The following is an 18,122-nucleotide window of genomic DNA, read 5'->3' on the forward strand; positions in this document are numbered from 1 at the left end:
AGATGTTTTATTGCTACAGCCTAAAACCAAACTTTCAAATGTACCTTTGTGTTGTTAATACCGTTATGCTGATTTAATGTTTTAACCCCCTCCCATCAAGCTTGCCAAAACAATTTAATCTATATGTAGGGCTGACAAGTTGCAGCCCAGAATCATTTAGTTTCCATCAACAGTTATGAACTCCTTAAAAGGGTTTAATGGAAATGCTGACAGAACAGTAGCTGAGGCAGCATTAACAAGAACCATTATGATCAGGTAGCTGATGTTATTTTCAGAACACACATTTTAGAGAAACTACATGACAGAATAATGGAGACATGCCTTTTCAAAATTATGAAGATTTTAAGACAGCCTTTAATGAAGTGCTTCTGATTTTGCATGGGCAGAAATGGTTTTTAGGCCTGTGAATTGAATTATGTGCGAAATGAGTGACTGTACTGTCTCAAACTACATTTTGGGGGTATTTTTCTTCATATTGTCTTACTGTTTGGCTATTGCTTGTATGATCACTGCATTTGTAGAATTGGGAATGTCCATATTTCCTAAACAGGCATTCAAATCAGCAGAAAAGAAGACAAAGCAAACATTGAAAGAAGTTCAAACAGTTACCACCATTCAGAAAGCAAGAAAGGTTTATTGGCAAGTAAACTTTTGATAATTACCCTCTCAGATGAGTGTGTGTGTCTGTGTAAATTTAAAAGGACATTGTGGACATGAAATCTAATTGGTTTTTAAAAAAAGAGTTGAAAGTAGTGTTTTGGTACTACACCCACCTGTACGTCCCTTGTCAGTTGTGGTTTTAGTTATAAGCCCTAGTCCTGCCGCTAGATCCACCTGGGTGGGCCCCTTCAAGAGTGCTCTGCATGGGTATGCAGATCTGCCTATGTGGATCCTCTTGTGGGATTGAAGCCATGTTTTCCTAAAATTTTAAACATTTTCTCTTTCTGCAATATAAAAGATCCACACAAACAACTGGGGAGACTGACTGTACACAAAGTGATATTAAATGAACACAGAATAAACATGGAAAATAAAAGAAATACTTTCTCCCTTTTTTATAAACAGCTGTTTAAAAGTAGCAATTATAGTTTAAAAAAAATAGATGTCCTTTTAAAGAATATGATTGAAAGTACAATTACATTTGTACAATACCTTGAATTTATGCCATATACATGTGTATGAAACTGTAGCTGGTCCACAAAACGAAGTATCTTTGAGAATACCTGTCTTTCCACCTGTAATACATTAAAGTACTGAGACCCTGGCAAAAACATACTTTCTGTAATAGGCAAACAGTTCCAGTTATTTTATACAGCATGGTTTGATGTAATTTGACAGGTTTGAGAAGTTCCTGTGGTTTATTAGCTCTGAAAATTACCTCATTATAGCTGGAAGAGATCAACAGCAGAATGAAATGATTGTGAAGCGATATTTGAAATCAGGTTAGTAAGATTAAATCAAGCATGTCAGCATAGTTTTTGTTTTCTTTGCTGATTGTTATAAATGTTTGTATTGTACATCCAAAACTGAGGAACACTGTTAGATCTTTATTAGCTTGTGTATAAAATTCAGCTTGCTTGTATGCATTCTCATTTTTCTACATTGTCTGGAATTTCAGACTGTGAAGTTCTTTGGAGCTTTATAATTATGTCCATATGTGAGGTGTGATATGGAATGCAGCTTCTTCACCCAATAGTTTTGAAATTGCCTGAACTGAGTTAAAAAGCAAACTAACAGACTTTACCTTTTGCAGTTGTACATTGTTCCACATGGAGGAGCATAAGTCCATGGACATAAGTTATAGCTAGTATTTCCCTGCAGCCTTGGTTCTCAACCAGGGGTCCTGAACCCCCTGGGGAGGCTGCGAGTGGATTTCAAGGGGCTGCCAAGCAGGGCCAGCATTAGACTTGTTGGGGCCCAGGGCAGAAAGCTGAAGCCCCACCTCATGGGGTTGAAGCCTGGGGCCCTGAACCCAGCTGCCTGGGGCCCTGAGACCAGCCACCACATGCTGAAGCCTGAGCAACTTTGTTTCACAGGGCTCCCAGTGGCATGGGGCCCCAGGCAGTTGCCCTACTTGATACCCCCTAACACTGGGTCTTGGCTTTTATATGCAGAAAAACAGTTGTTGTGGCACAAGTGGGCTGTGGAGTTTTTATAGGATGTTGCGGGGGGAACCTCAGAAAGAAAGAAGTTGAGAACCCCTGTTCTACAGCACAATACAGAATTCAGAAGTATTGCAATATATTAGCATACCAAAGGTCTTAGTTCACCATGATACTGATGTCAGAATAAATGACAACTAGTATGGGGTATAATTGACAAGTAGACATAATTACTTTCCCTGAATATGTGAATGTTTTGGCAGTGATCCAAGTAAATCAGTTTCTAATTAAAGCTTGGAACCCTCTTTTAATGATCAGTGCAGCAATTGAGTGTGCTCAGTAATGTGTCCCAATCTTATCTCTTCTGTTTTAGGAGATATATATGTGCACGCTGACCTACATGGTGCAACTAGCTGTGTAATCAAGAATCCTACAGGTAATTTAAATCTGTGGTTGACTCTGATTTATAATCTGTTAAACACAAACAATTTGAAATATAGCGGACTTCAGTAAAAATGTACTGCCACATCCTTGTCTGCTCTTCATTTCACTTCAGACTTCGGGTTGACGAGGTTTAGTCTGAAGTCATTCCTTATTAACGTGCAAGCCAGTGATGAAGCCATAATAGCACAGTGCTTGTGTTGTGCAGGAAAATTGCCTTCAGGAGCTGCCTCTGTAGATCCCCACTCTGAGATCCTTTTGTACAATGTCTGGTTATTTTTTAAACGTGTGCTCAGCTAACGCAAACGTCGTGGTGTTGCCATTACAGGTGAGCCGATCCCTCCCCGGACCCTGACTGAGGCAGGCACCATGGCGTTATGTTACAGTGCTGCCTGGGATGCTCGTGTCATCACTAGTGCCTGGTGGGTCTGTCACCACCAGGTAAGGAGATCTTGCCTGTTCGTTTTGAGAAGTTAGTCTCTGAAAGAACGAGTGCGGGACTGTCGATGTAAATGTCACCACCGATGAAATTAAAGACGAAAAGAAACACAGTTGTGTATAATATGTGATGGTCCTTTACAAGTTCTCCCTGGCTCTACGACAGCGACCTTGGTTTTTGAATCTTTGGTATAATAGGCCCAGGACCCAAGAAATGCTGTGGGTTCAGCATCTTTTAAAAAGCGGTTAAAGGTCTGTGATGCGCTGCACTCATCTCTTGTGAGCGCCTTCTGTGGGTGCAAACCTGCACTCTCTCTTGGCTCATGGTGCCTGTCGCCTGTTGCCCTCATCAGGTGGGTCTTCAGTGGCTCAGCCCTCTGGCTAAGTCACACATAGGGCACAGCTACACTATAGAGTTTACCGTGGCGCAGCCGCACCAGTGTAGCTGCTCTAAGCCAACGGAGAGAGTTCTCCTGTCGTCTTAAATACTTCAGCCTCCACGAGTGGCAGTAGCTATGTCGTGGAAGAAGCTCTTCTGCTGACATAGTGCTGTCCACACCGGCGCTTATGTCGGTGTAACTTGTCTCTCTCAGGGGATGTTATAAGTTATGCCAACGTAAGCTGTAGTATAGACATAGCCATAGTCTAAATGCATGAGGGAATCCCTTCTAGGTGACAGAGTTCCAACACGGACTATCACTGTGCCCAAGTTGGTATCTGCGGCCCTGCCTTTGGGCTCAGTTCTGAGCCCCTTCTGGACTAGCTTTGTCTGTCCCTGTGCTGTTATAGAACACTGCCCCCAAGGCGTTCTCCCTGGAGACTTTGTCATCAGCAGTTCTCTGGCATCCCAGCTCTCCAGCCAATTTATGCCTTAACTTCAGTTCCCTTCTGGGGGTAACAAAATTGAAAGAATGGTTGGCCCTCTTCAGGGTCTTCAGCCCCATCCCTGGTCCTGTTTAAACTCCCAGCCCCTTTCTTGGGCTTTTAATGCAGAGTCTTATCGCCTCCTTGAGGCTTAAGCCACTTCTCCTGTGGACGGTGGGGGAACCCAGTCCCAACCCAGGTACCCTATAGACAACAGCCACATACTATTTCCTCTACTTGGTTGCTGCTGCTACTCCTGGATGGCTTCCCACTCGGTCCCATCACCTTCACCCGTTACCTTAGGTCAGTGGTTCTCAAACTTTTTTTTTCACAGACCACTTGAAAATTGCTGAGGGTCTCGGTGGACCACTAAATGATCTTTCCAAACATTGTTTGTACATTGTTCGCTAACTACTGTAAAGTGCTTTGGATAAAAGCGCTGTATATAAAAATAATCATTTTTTTTGTTCTTCAAATAAGCACACAACTCATATTTTAATATCGGTAGTCTTACCTTTCTAATGCAATGGATGTGCCCTCTCTCTCCTCTGCCGTGGCAGCCCCCGAGCTGGGGCTGGGAAGGAGGAGGGGGGGTCTCTTCCTCTCTCCCCTGCCATGGCAGCCCCTGAACTGGGGCTGGAAAGGAGGGGAGGGGCTATCTCCCCAGCCACAGAGCTGAGGCTGGGAAGGAGGGCTGTCTCTCTCCGGTAGCCGCAGCCCTGGAGCTGGGGAAAGTTGCCTCTTTCTCTGGCCACCACAGCCCTGCATGTTCTAAATTCCCCCCACCCCCTCTTCTCACTCCACTGCCCCTCCCACCTACCCCCTATTTCCCCCAAAGGCCACTACCTCACCTTACATGTGTGTCTTCTCCAGGGTCCAGGCACCTAATTAGTGGAGCCATGCTTGCTAATTAGGTGGGTAGCCCTTCATTCTCTTGTGTGCAGCTGCCCAGGTGCGCACCTTAGAGGGAACTATCCGCGGACCACCTGAACGGAGCTGGCAGACCACTGGTGGTTCACGGACCACAGTTTGAGAATCTCTGCCTTAGGTTATAGTCCTTGGGTTCTACTTTCTTGTTCCCTGTTTGCGCAGGGTCTCACCCAGGCCTCCTTGCCTGGAGAGTCTCTGTCTTTTCCCTTTCAGTCCCAGTCAGGAACTGACTTGCTTAGGTGGCTGTGCTGCTCTTTTTAACTGAGCCTGCTAGGGTCTGATTGGCTGCTCCCCTGCAGCCTTTCAGCACAGGCCTGGAGGACCTACCTTTACTATGCCTTTTCTGGAGTGGAGTGTGGTGGGACTGCAAGGCCTCCAGCAGGCCTCCTCAAAGGGCATGGTGCACCCCAGCACAAGGTCAGATTGTTTGGGAATGATTTTTAAGAAGTGTAATCAATTTTTGAATGTTCTGTTAGAACTTTAATACACATATTAAATAAGGGTTTGTTTTGTTGTAAAACACCTAGAACATTGGAATGGGCAGGCAACATGAAAAGCTGATCTGTTTTCTAGATAGTCATTTGATATAATTTCGCCAAGCCTGCTGTGGTTTTCAATATGTTCTTTCTTCATGGCACAGTATTGTAACTGAGGCTAGCTCATCTAGATATTACTAGTATCTCTAATGAGGTATCTGTGTATGGTTTTGGTTGCTGTCTTGGGCACTAACAGTGAAAGACTGGTTCCCAAAAAGTTGTTGAAATCTCTCACTGCTTCCCTATCAGGAAAACAATTTCTTTCTGCTGTGATCTCAAGACTGATTAAGGACTTTCCCTCTGGCTAAGAAAGCTGGTCTCAAAAGGAACCTCCTGCAAGCAGAGCACCAGTAAGGCCCTGGGAGCAGTGGAATGGGGAGTCTTCCATTGCAGAGCCCACTTAAGTCAGCTCTGGGAAGAAACTGAGGGCTCGTCTTCACTACTGGGGAGATCAACGCCCCTACGGATGTTGATTTAGTGGGTCTTACTAGACCCGCTAAATCGACAGAGGAGCGTGTTATTCACGTAGCTGGAGTAGTGCATCTTAGGTTGACTTACCCCAGAAGTGAAAACAAGCCCTCGGATTCATAAATTTTTAAGGCCAGAGGGGACTGTTATGCTCAAATCTGTCTATAAAATGTTATCCAGTGATTTCGACATCAAGCCCAGTAACTTCTGATTGAACCAGAGCATCTTTTAGAAGGACATCCGGGGATGGGATGGGGGATGGGAGGTTGTTCCTCGGCAAATCCTCCCTACAATACTCTTCACTTTGTGAAGTTAAAAAGCTGTCCTTAGAAATCGGAAATTCAGTTAGCCTAAATGCTCATTTTTATTAGTTATTACTCAGTGAGGCAATTTTCTGCTCTACTTTATTAAATATACAATATGTGATGCTCTTCTCAGGTGTCTAAAACAGCACCAACTGGAGAATATCTGACTACAGGGAGCTTCATGATAAGAGGTGAGAACTTGAAGAGAGACCATCAATTTGTAAACCACAATTGTTCAAAAAATCTGTGTCTTCTATAGTGGCAAGGATCACTGCAAGAAGCTGGCAAAAAATGTTTATATATTTAAACCACCTTTGTTTTCCTTTTTTCCCCCCCAGGGAAAAAAAACTTTCTTCCACCTTCATATCTTATGATGGGGTTTAGCTTCTTATTTAAGGTACTGTCCCATTCATTGGTTACATTTGTCTCCTTTTTGTTACACAAACATAAAGCTGTAATAGTTCACAACAATCCTTAATTCCCATAAGCACCTTTCCCTTCCAGTAGGTCACTATCATTCTGTTTGCTCTGAATGGAAGAGAAACCTTTAATTTAGTTCATGAGGGTGGGCATGCAGCTCAGAAACAGCCAACTGAAGAAACAAACTGGGTACAATGGGCTAAGCTTATCAAAGAAGCTGCCACTCTTTAAATACTTTCCCCCCTGGAGTGGGATTCCTGTTCTAATTATTTATTTAGAACAAATCCTGTGAGCACGGCACCTCCAGAGATTATATATATATTTTAATAACAAGTGTTTAAAGTGTTAGCAAGAGTTTGTGAAGCTCCCTTTTTGTGGGCAATCTGATGGGGGTGTGACTAGCTATAGTGGACTCCCACTAGCCTTCATCTTCTAGGGACATGCTTTCAAACTTAGGTTTTGATAATGGACACTTTTTTCCCCTTTTCCTTCCACTAGTAAAGGAGCTCAAAAACGTAGGAGTCTTTACCTAAAAATAAGGAAAAGAAATCGAAGTAGACAAGTCAGTTATTGCATGTAAAGGCTGAGAATTAATCACCAGGGAAGGCAGTTTCAGGAATGTGTAAATGAGTTCAAGGGACACACACAATTTGTTTCTGGAGAGGAATAAGATTGAAGGGCATGCTGAAAAAACAGGAAGATGATGTCAAGACAAATAAGGGACACTAAGATTTGCCAAATGGTTTCCACGCAAGAGCTTGCATTAATATAGTAGTTTTCAATCTCTTGGCCAGATCCAGTCCTCACAGAACTCAATGGCATTCTTTCCACTGAATGGAGCCCACGATGAACATTGTTGTTGGGCTCCTAAGAATCAGTAGAAAGATTTGAAGTTCCAGGTGTTCATTCACTACAGTTTCTCATTGGGTTTGGTATAAGCCAGTTTCCTTGGAAATCCTTTTTGCTCAATAAAAAGGAGCTGTTTCTGTCATTTAGGTGGAAGAATCTTGTGTCTGGAGACACAGAGACGAACGAAAAATCAAAGTGCAGGATGAGGACATGGAGTCTGTGACCAGTAGTACCAATGAACTGGTGTCAGAAGAAGTGGAGCTACTAGGTATTATGGAGGGTTTAATATATTTTACTGTGGGCACACTGGGAACTCTTAAAAATACATTGGGATGTGCATTCAGCTCACTGAATTAGTAATGTGTTAGTCTAGTGTCTGTAAACTGAAATGTCTTTTCCCCTACCTCGTTTAGAAGAAGCACCAGAAGGAGATGTTAGCAGCACTGATGATGAGAAGGCACTGCCTCAAGAAATGCCTGATGGTATTGAAGTCAGGTCTAACAGTAACCCTGAGGAGGACGTTGCTCATGCAGACAAGGATGGAATAAACAAACCACCAGCACAAGAGGGAACCTCTGAAGATGATGATGTAGAATCTGAAGAAGAGGCTGAAGGTCAAGAGCTGATGAGTGAAGTGAAGGAGGAAGAGATAAATTATCCAGACACTGCAATTGACCTGTCACATCTTCAGCCACAAAGGTAATCAAAAGAACCTCCACATTTGTCAGCGATATGAGCCATTCTAAGAACGTCAGTGCCTTAAAACTACGTTTATGTGATAAGAGGGATTGCAATGAGTACATGAGATTAATCCTAGATGCAGGCTGCCTGAATAACAAGTAAAACAAGTGTATACATGTTTGGTAGTGCTGCCCCACCCTTCCTAGATGGTCTTCTTTACACAGTTCTTCATTTTGGGTTATCTGATTCCCCCTTCTCCTGACTGTAGTAACCACTGCACTAATGCATTCTCTGGCTGGGGCATATGTGGTATTTTGGCCATTGCCAATGCTATTATAGAAATGTAGGGCTGGATGGAACCTTGAAGTTATCAAGTCCTGCCCCCTTCCCTGAAGTGGTACCCAAGTAAACCTAGATCATCTCTGACAGGAGTTTGCCCATCTGGTTCTTAAAAATCTCAACAATGGGAATTCCATGACCTCCCTTGGAAGCCTGTTCCAGAGCTTAACTACCCTTAGAGTTAGAAAGTTTTCCCTACTATTTAAGCTAAATCTCCCTTGTTGCAGATTAAGCCCATTACTACTTCTCCTATCTTTAGTGAACATGGAGAACAACTGATCACAGTCCTCTTTATAACAGCCCTTAACATACTTGAACACTTACCTGGTCCCTCCTCAATCTTCTTTTCTCAAGACTAAATATGCCCAGGTTTTTTAACCTTTCCTCATAGGTCAAGTTTTCTAAACCTTGTTTTGTTTTTGTTGCTCTCCTCTAGAGTCTCTCCAGTTTGTCCACATCTTCCCTAAAGCGTGGTGCCCAGCATTGGACACAATACTCCAGCTGAGGCCTCACTAGTGCCCAGTGGAGTGGGACAGTTGCCTCCTGTGTCTTGCATACAACACTCCTGTTAATGCACCCCCAGAATAAAATTAGCCATTTTCATAACTGCATCACGTTGTTGACTCTCCTTCAATTTGTAATTTACGATAGCCCCCAGATCCATTTCAGCAACACTACCGCCTAACCAGTTATTCCCCATTTTATAGTTGTGTAGTTGATTTTTTCCTCCTTAAGTGCAGAGTACTTCACTTATCTTTACTGAATTTCATCTTGTTGAATTCAGCCCAATTCTTCAATTTGCTGTGGTAATTTTGAATTCTAATCCTGTCCTCCAAAGTGCTTGCAACTCCTCCCAGCTTGGCGTCATCTGCTAATGTAATAAGCATACTCTCACTTGTTGTTCAAGTAATTAATGAAGATTGTGAATAGTACCGGATCCAAAACTGACCCCCTGCGGTACCCCACTAGACACACTCTCCCAGTTTGACAGTGAACTGTTGATCACTGCTCTCTCAGTAGGGTCTTTCAGCCAATTGTGCACCAACCATGTTGTAACTTCATCTAGACCACGTTTCCCAAGTTTGCTTATGAGAATGCCATGTGGGACTCGATATTTTTTTTTTTTTTAAATAAAGGTATAGTGGATGCTAGGGGTGCTTCAAGCACAGGGCATTTTACAATTTTTCCTACTTGGGGAGATCAACCTTCTTCCACTCAAGTGTTCTACTAGGACCCAGGAAATGGGAAGCCTAATATCACTTCTGTTCTTATTCAAGATGGTAGTGAGTGAAAATTATTGCTACCTGATATGAGATGGTGATCTCCAATTAGTGCCAGTGGCTAATCTTCCTACCACTTACCTGGCTGTCTTCACAAATGGCACTACTTAGCAGCTTGAAGGGAAAGAGATGAATGGGCATAAGAATGAACTGCTCTCACCCTAGACATTGAGGCACTTAGGGGTGAGTTGGGGAAAACTGCTACCCGTCCTCCCAAGAAATCAGACTTCAGTTTCCAATTCATTCAGTCTGGGTTTATTTAATAGGTATTACAGCTGTAAAAATAATGCTTTGTGTGTGTGGGATTTGTGTAAGTGCAATAAAGACCTAACAGGGGAAGATCTCTGAGAGCCTACTTCACAGTTTCTCTGTCACTTAATTTCATTTATCAAAGCTGGGGCTTTCAGTGAAACTTTCAGAGGCACTCAGTTTTCTTAAGCTCCTTTGAGAATCCAAACTCAAGAAATTTGGATTCAATGCTAGGTTAAATGTGTCTGGTGTCTAAAGAAAGAGACTTCATTACCCATTCTAGAGAGTACATTGGGGTGGTGTGCAAAATCCCCGGCTGCAGCATAGTGCGGACACTATTTATCTATTCAGAAAAGGAAAGGATCTTTCCTGGATGTGATGCCCAATAGACATCTCTGAATTAGCAGCAGCTGCCACAACTGGGACAAACTATGTCAGGACTGTGTTATCAGACTGTTATTTCTCTAACAACATGCTGCACCTTTCAGTCTTCACAGATCCCACCAGAAAATGGTTACAAAAGAGGAAGCATCTAACCTGGTAAGCTCCCGGATCAGATTGTCAAACAAATAACACAGCATGTGATTTCTATGAGTGGAAATAATGAAATATAACTTTATTTCACTTTTTTAGAGTGACAGTAAGTCACAGGGGCGAAGACACTTGTCAGCCAAGGAGAGAAGGTAAGAATGTGTTCATTTTAGGGAAGGAAAGGTCCTCACGTATGAAAGTCCTCACGTCCTCATGTATGAAAGTCCTCGTTTCTTAAGGAGGAGTTAACCTTTTTTGAGGAAGTCACTTGCAGTGTGTTTCTTGCCCCTTGAAATTAACAATATGGATATAACAGACACTGTGAACACAAAGGAGCTGGTTTTTATCAGCTGGAAGAATCTGACTTTTTTTGATGGGATACTGGGTTATTTCAAAGGTCTGGTTCAGAATATAAAGGATAACTTCTGCACTGTGGAAATGAAATTGTAAGGGCTTGTGATCTAGTTCAGGTTTCTATGCCACAGAATACTATTTACCCCAAAGATGCAGTGGTGATGGTCCCATGCTTCTGTGTGCGAACGTGGCAGGAACTGAATCCAAACTCAGTTCTAAGCCCAGCAGCCTCTCTTGCCAGCCCTTGAGGTGGAACATAGGAGTTGGAGCCAAAGGGGCACCAATTTCCTTTCTGGATGTGGTTGCTTAAGGAGCTTCCAAGTTTCCAGCTAGCTGTCTGCCTGACCCATGTTGACATCAGTTAATCTGGACATATCTTCTTCTAGGCATCCTCCCTTTCACTCTGGTTACACTTGTCAAAGCCAGGGCTTGAAACAGGAACCTTTAGGTCTTCATCCAACAGAATTAGTTTGGTGTATCAATCTGTCAGTGCCTTTTTATTCATTTCTTTTAAAAATAAATAACTGACAGTTTCTGCTGGTGATCATCTCCATCTGTGTTGATCACAACTTTGATGCAGTAGGAGCTGTGGGTCTCTGAGTGCTTCAGTTCTTTGTTCTTGGCCTTTGTGCTTTTTGGTGGTTTTTTTTTGTTTTTGTTTTTTTTCCCTCCTGCATCTCTTCCTCTTCCCCTTTCATGCTTTAAAGATACGGAGAATCAGTCAAACATTCCGGTTGATTGCACCAAATATTGCTTTACCATGTCCCTCCTGGACAGGCATGGTCATGATATCCTGTGTCCCAGAGCAGAGTGCAGCTACCTCTGCTTTGGGAATCACCACAAGCATCTGGATCATGGACAGAGCTACAAACAATTTTCTGGTTTCAGAGTAGCAGCCGTGTTAGTTTGTATTCTCAAAAAGAAAAGGAGTACTTGTGGCACCTTAGAGACTAACAAATTTATTAGAGCATAAGCTTTCGTGAGCTACAGCTCACTTCATCGGATGCATTTGGTGGAAAATGCATTTTTTTTCCACCAAATGCATCCGATGAAATGAGCTGTAGCTCACGAAAGCTTATGCTCTAATAAATTTGTTAGTCTCTAAGGTGCCACAAGTACTCCTTTTCTTTTTGCAAACAATTTTCTGGCTTTTTCCAGTGTTTCCTATAAGTGTGACATGAAGTTGACTTGGAGGAGAATTTCAGCTTGGTGTCACGAATGTTCCTTGAAATGGTTGATGTGTTCAGGATCTTGACTTATCAACGTCACTGGCATGTGTCAAGACTTCAGTGCCTTTTAGTGTCTCACTCGGATAACTTTTTATTGACTTCTCTTTGAGTAAGGCATTGCCTGCTCCAAAGCACCAGATGAGATCTGTATTGGGGGGAGTTACTGCTTGATTTCCAGCATGCAGCCAACTTTGTCCCGTGTTCTGGCAGGCAATCATCTGAGTCTTCATTCTACCTAAACTCATTGCCTTGGCGTAATAAATTAGATAACTGATCTGAGAAGACATCAAGAAATATTAATCACCCTAGTGTTTCTTTCAGTTGGATTGTTTGTTTGGGTCGTCAGTCCCATATATCAAAACTAGATCCTGCTACCCCATTCTGGATGGGCTAATGAAGGAGGTCTGACTATTTATTTTCATTCTGCCATGGTTATATCAAAGGCAAGAGGTAGGAAGTATTTCAGCAGGAAGTCACCAATGATTCTTCCCACATTCCCCTTAAGAGCTTGGGGGTGAAGGCTACTGTAGTCACTCAGGACTGGTCTGACATCCCTTTCTCTGAGACACAAGGACAGCTTTGAGAGCAGGTTTTCCAATATGCAGTGCTTGCAACTTGCATTGAGAACAGCTGGTCCCTGGGCCAGTATTGGATTGAGCTGAAGCAGGCAGAAATGCTCATTGAGTCTGTCTCTAATGCGAAGGGAGACACGTTCTGATAACTGAATTGTGAGGTTGTGGAGAGAGCTGGACATTAGGCGCTTGTGTTCTCCTGTCATTGGCACTGATGCTCACAGGTTTGCATGGCTATGCTAATCAAACCTTCATGCAGAGAACCTGACACAGGACAGAAGGAAATAGAAGGTATTTAGTTAATCGTACCTTTTGGAGAAGAGGAAGTGGCTTAGTGGATGCTGTTCTCTGGAGAAAGATGGGCCTCCCCTCAGAAAGAAGAGTTCTGTATTTTTTTGGACAATGTTACTTATTTTGATAGGAATGAATGACACTGGCTGAAGCAGCAGGGCTGCCTGCCGTTTCATGGTCAGGGGAGGGGAAACAAATAGCTTTGAGCTTGGCGAGTTCCTACCTTGGCCTCCTCTGGGAACTCAGACCCAGATGTAGCCTTGTATCCCAGTGTATATCTTCTGGGATCAGTAGTGGCAAGTAAGCAGTTTCTCCTGTGTTGTTGAATCACTTTGTCATTGGCTTCTATGTTTAAATGTTTAATTTTTTTATTATCAATGTGACCTATTTTCTGTGTTCTTGTTGTTAATTGGTCTATTGACTGAACTTGTAGAAATGTATCCTTTGGGAAGTCAGGTGCTATGTTAACGTATAATCATTGTCGTTTCATGCAACAGAACCCTGTAGGAGGGCATATCCCAATGATTATTTTTCTCTTAGGGAAATGAAGAAAAAGAAGCAGCAACATGACATAGAGGATTTAGAACCACCTGAAGGAAAAGAAAGAGAGACCAGCACACAGCTCCCATCTTCTCCTGTTTCAAACAAGAGCATGTCAGCCCCTCTGCCCATGAAACGAGGGCAGAAGGTAGAATGGATGAAGCGGCAGAATTGATTAGATTTACCCAATGAAAAGGGCCCTCTGAAAGACACATTTCATATGTTTAATTTTTTTAGCATTTGCCCAATATTCCAGTTTGCATATTCAAACATCTCCAGGCATCTGACAAATTTAGACTCAGTTGAATAGTTGCCTGTGTTTAATAACAATTGTTGATTGACTAACTTTCAGCACTTCATATTTCTCTGAATAGAAATGACGTCTGTTGGGTTAATACAGTGCTTTAACTAAAAAGAATTAGAGACCAAATCCATATGCCAGTGAAGGGTTGAGCTCTATGTTGATATTTGCAGAAATTCCTTTTTGTTGTTTGCTAAACTATTAACCACCATTTTTCTTATCTGTAGAGTAAAATGAAAAAAATGAAAGAGAAGTACAAGGACCAGGATGAAGAAGACAGAGAGCTCATAATGAAGCTATTGGGTGTAAGCCAAAATAACTGACTTTTCCTTTGTATTGTTTGTTCTGTGCTTGAGTGTAGGTTTAAATAATTTTCATATGTGAAATCTAGTCTGCAGGGTCAAGCAAAGAAGAAAAAGTGAAGAAAGGTAAAAAAGGAAAAATAAAAGAATCAGTAAAGAAACAAGCCCAGAAACCAAACAATGGCCATCAGGTTGATGCAGGTCGTAAAGAAGAAACCCCCACAGTAGAAGTATTAACACATGAGTTACAGGACATGGCGCTGGAAGATCAGCAGGAGGAGAAGGTAAACATTCTAGACGCGTTTCATTCCCCATACTTTGCTGCATCTTGCTGCTCAGGCTGTTAAATCATTACTTTATTGTACTCTAAATATTAAATTGGGTCTGCGTAGTGCTTGCAGAACTACTTACTCTACTGCATTTGTGTAGTTGCCACTTTTCTTAGATCAGGTTGTGTGTGGTGTTTTTTTTTTTTTTTTAAGAACAGGTGTATATAAAGTCAGGACTAATTTTTAATAGTTGTAAGAGGCATCAACCCAAGAAACCAGGAGGGTGCTCCCTGGTCTTCAATGGAGCACCAGACCCGACAAAACTAGAAGTTTGAGGGGTACGGTGTGTGGCTGAGCTGTGTTGAGGATCTCTTAATGTCATACAGTATCAATTATGCAGTTAAAAAACAATAAAAGCTTTTGTAGATTGGCAGCTTGAATTTCAGTATTTCCACCCAAATCTGTCTCCTTCCACCTTTGCATGTGCCAAGGGAGTTTGGGAATAGAAAGAAAAACCCTATATAAAAATGCAGCAGTACCAAACATACTTCACTTGGCTCTCCCTTAAAATGGTGTTCCATATGCATTGAGGAGACTGTACCCACACATGGCTTTCTATCTGCTGTGAATATGACCTTTCTGTGAGAAGTATTCTGATGTTCTACAAGTCTTAATGTTTCCTTTTATTTACATATGTGGTGCAGGAGGAACAGGATCTAGAACAACAGGAAAATGAGGTAAATATTATCACCTTTACAATTCTAGTAAAGTGCTAGAATAAAAGTGCTTAGAAAAAGTTTTTAAAAGTCTCTCTGCTCAACACTGCCAATGGCCTGGACCCCAGGGTCCTATCTGTTAACCCAGTTTGAGGAGTGTCAGTGAGGCTAACAATTCCTAACTTGGAGGAGATTGGGCATGCCACAAAGGTGAAGCACTTGGCCACTATGCGTAATGACAGCTGAGATTTATTGATTGTGACTTTGGTACAAACCCCATGAGTTCAGACATCATCACTGCATTATAACTTGGCTTTTTCTGTCCCAGTTAGGATGTGAATGGTCAATCTAGGTATAAATGTTCCTTTATTATAAGGATCAAATCAGTTAAAGTTTTTCTAGTGGGGAGCTGAAATGTGACCTTCCTAGTCTCTCAGTTGTATGGCGGTATTAGTGCATAGTATTAAGGTAATAAATACACAAGTTCCAAGAAAACTTGGGTAAAACAACAAGGATTTGACAAACCCATTAAGTAGTTTTCCCTTTGTCTTCACCTGATTAACTCCATCAAGACCTCCAGAATAGTGGAGGATCCCAGATCCCTGATAGACTGACACAATAAGTAAAATCTAACTGTGATGAAAATAGTTCTTTAGACTAAAAGTTCCAGTTTACTTAACAAAATTGTTTACTGGACTTTTTAAAAAGCCCTTTACATTCAATGTACAAAGGATATATTTTCTCAAAAGCTTTCGGTAGATGTATTCCACACTTAGAGAATTTGAAGAAATGGATTTATCTAAGAGGAAAAGTATAAACTTTCTTTCTGTAATAAGTCTTAATTGACTATGCCAAAATATAAACAAAATTTGGAAACTCCCCTTTACCTCATTTAAAACGAAAATTCATGTAATCTTGGACCTTCAGATTTTAATTATCAGATTTTTTTTTTTAAACTAGAGCTTCTCCAATAGCCCATCATCTTTTGATAAATTGACTACATTTCAGTAATACTGTGACAACAGATTATGGTATGATATACACATGGGAATTATGACTTCTCTGCACTTGGGCTGTGAGGGAGAAGGACCAAATTCCAGCCTCTTTAGTAGTAAAAGATGGGTTTATTTTTATTGCTTTAACTGTTGCTTTTTTTGTTTAAATGTTTTCTAGTTTCACAGCAAGGAATGTCTTTGCTATTTTAGGAAGGAGAGAGACTGCTAAATTCTTTGACAGGCCAGCCTCACTCGGAGGATATCCTCCTCTTTGCTATACCAATATGTGCACCTTACACTACCATGACAAACTATAAGTAAGTTGCAGCGAATTATCTGAAGAAGTAATGAATTTTAATTTGACAGCTTGGCAGCACTTTGTGGTGTTCCTTAACACCCGGTAAATGGTGTGATTTTTTTTTTTCTTTCTTTTGAAAGATATAAAGTGAAGCTCACTCCAGGCACCCAGAAGAAAGGAAAAGGTACTGTATACAGCACAAGTAGTCCTTTTCAACCCAGCAGCCCTTTAAGCTGGCACATGCCATTTAACATCTTCTTTCATGTACTTTTTACAGCTGCCAAGACTGCTTTGCATAATTTCATGCATTACAAAGAAGCTACCACAAGAGAAAAAGACTTATTTCGCAGTGTAAAGGTAAAGAGCCATCTCCTTGGCTTGTTCAAACTATTACAGCAAGAATGAAAGCAGCATTTAGCGCTATTGCTTTCTGTTTTGTCCTTGCATTACTAACTACTTACGCTAAATTATCTCTTCAATCTTGTATTTAGCTGTGACATTGAGTACCTTTCCCAGACATGAGGAAAAGCTCTGGGAAAGTCTCTCCATCTCTCTCTCCCCTCCCCCCCCCAAAGAAGTTGGTCCAGTAAAAGATATCTCACTCACACCTTGTTTCTCCCTATTGGCATAAAGACAAATAGACTTTTAAGGCCAGAAGGGATCATTAAATCATCTACTCCCAACCCCTGCATTACATGCCAAAAAGATTTACTCAGTTTCCCATCTTGAGCCCAATAACTTGTATTTGACTAAGTATACCTTTAAGAAAAGCATCCAGTCTTGGATTTGAAGACAGCAAGAGCTGGAGAATCCACCACTTCCTTTCCAGTGGTTAATCACTGCTAGAATTTTGTGCTGTGTTTTGAATTTGTCTGATTCCAGCCATTGGTTCTTTTTCTGCCAGATTCAAGAATGCTTTAGAACTGGGTATTTTCTGTACATGAAGGTACACACACGCACTGTAATCAAGTCACCTCTCAAATCTTCTTTTTGATAAAATACACGTATTGAGCTTAGAGTCTCACTGTAAGGCACTTGCTGCAGACCACAAATCATTTTTGGGGGGCTTCTATATATTGTCTCCAATTTGTCAACATCAGAACTGTACACAGTATTCTGGTGTCTCACCAATGCCCTGTACAGGCACTGTAGAATTCCTGCTCAGACTTGCTATCCTTGTTTATACATTTATACATATGCTAAGGATTGCATTGCCCCTTTTTTGGCAGTCCCACTAGGGCTCATGTTCAGTTGCTTGTCTGTGATTCCTAAATCGTCTTCTGAGGGTCTGCTTTCTAAGAGAAGTCTCCTGTTCTGCCTGCATTAGTTGTTCCTAGGTGTAGGACCTTGCATTTTGTGGAATTAAAATACATTTACCAAGCAATCCAGATTACACTAACTGCCCTGTCCTCCTCATTTACCATTCTGCAAATTTTATTATCCGTTATCTTATTTACTTCTAGATCCCTGATAAAAATGTTGAATAATCTGGTTTACCAACAGTTGTGGTGGAACCTTGTTAGGAATGCACCCATTTGATTCCTTGTTAACAACTATTTATATTGAGTAGTACTGAACAAACTAGTTATGTTCAGATAGCTGGAGGGTTGAGCATATATATGATCTGATGATCCATTGTTTTCCATGGAATGGGTGGGAGGTGCAGTAAGTGTTAATGGTTTATTTCTTAAAAAGGGGAAGGTCTGAGCATACTGCACTTTCAGCAATCATTTACTGAACTATCACAGGGCCACTTTCTTTGGAGAAACAAGCAGAGATATGCTGGAATGTGACAGTGACACATGGTTATTACTGATTCATA

At 41.6% G+C, this 18,122-nt stretch overlaps 1 protein-coding gene across 2 annotated transcripts in view; it reads left to right on the plus strand.

Moving 5' to 3' along the window:
• NEMF (nuclear export mediator factor) overlaps positions 1-18,122 on the plus strand; it is a 44,657-nt gene that overhangs the window by 22,059 nt on the left and 4,476 nt on the right. Inside the window, exons 16-32 of one of the 2 annotated variants that reach the window (XM_038407835.2) lie at positions 551-639; positions 1,339-1,442; positions 2,476-2,538; positions 2,872-2,984; positions 6,218-6,275; positions 6,423-6,481; positions 7,501-7,621; positions 7,767-8,052; positions 10,391-10,442; positions 10,536-10,585; positions 13,420-13,567; positions 13,948-14,025; positions 14,112-14,306; positions 14,996-15,028; positions 16,213-16,319; positions 16,441-16,484; positions 16,578-16,657. In XM_038407835.2, the coding sequence (XP_038263763.1) occupies positions 551-639; positions 1,339-1,442; positions 2,476-2,538; positions 2,872-2,984; positions 6,218-6,275; positions 6,423-6,481; positions 7,501-7,621; positions 7,767-8,052; positions 10,391-10,442; positions 10,536-10,585; positions 13,420-13,567; positions 13,948-14,025; positions 14,112-14,306; positions 14,996-15,028; positions 16,213-16,319; positions 16,441-16,484; positions 16,578-16,657 (1,680 nt within the window). Of the gene's footprint in view, positions 1-550; positions 640-1,338; positions 1,443-2,475; positions 2,539-2,871; positions 2,985-6,217; positions 6,276-6,422; positions 6,482-7,500; positions 7,622-7,766; positions 8,053-10,390; positions 10,443-10,535; positions 10,586-13,419; positions 13,568-13,947; positions 14,026-14,111; positions 14,307-14,995; positions 15,029-16,188; positions 16,320-16,440; positions 16,485-16,577; positions 16,658-18,122 lie in introns of those variants that run through there. The other variant, XM_043515649.1, reaches the window with a different exon arrangement.

This window comes from Dermochelys coriacea, chromosome 6, assembly GCF_009764565.3.
Source record: "Dermochelys coriacea isolate rDerCor1 chromosome 6, rDerCor1.pri.v4, whole genome shotgun sequence".
NCBI classification, from domain to species: domain Eukaryota; kingdom Metazoa; phylum Chordata; order Testudines; family Dermochelyidae; genus Dermochelys; species Dermochelys coriacea.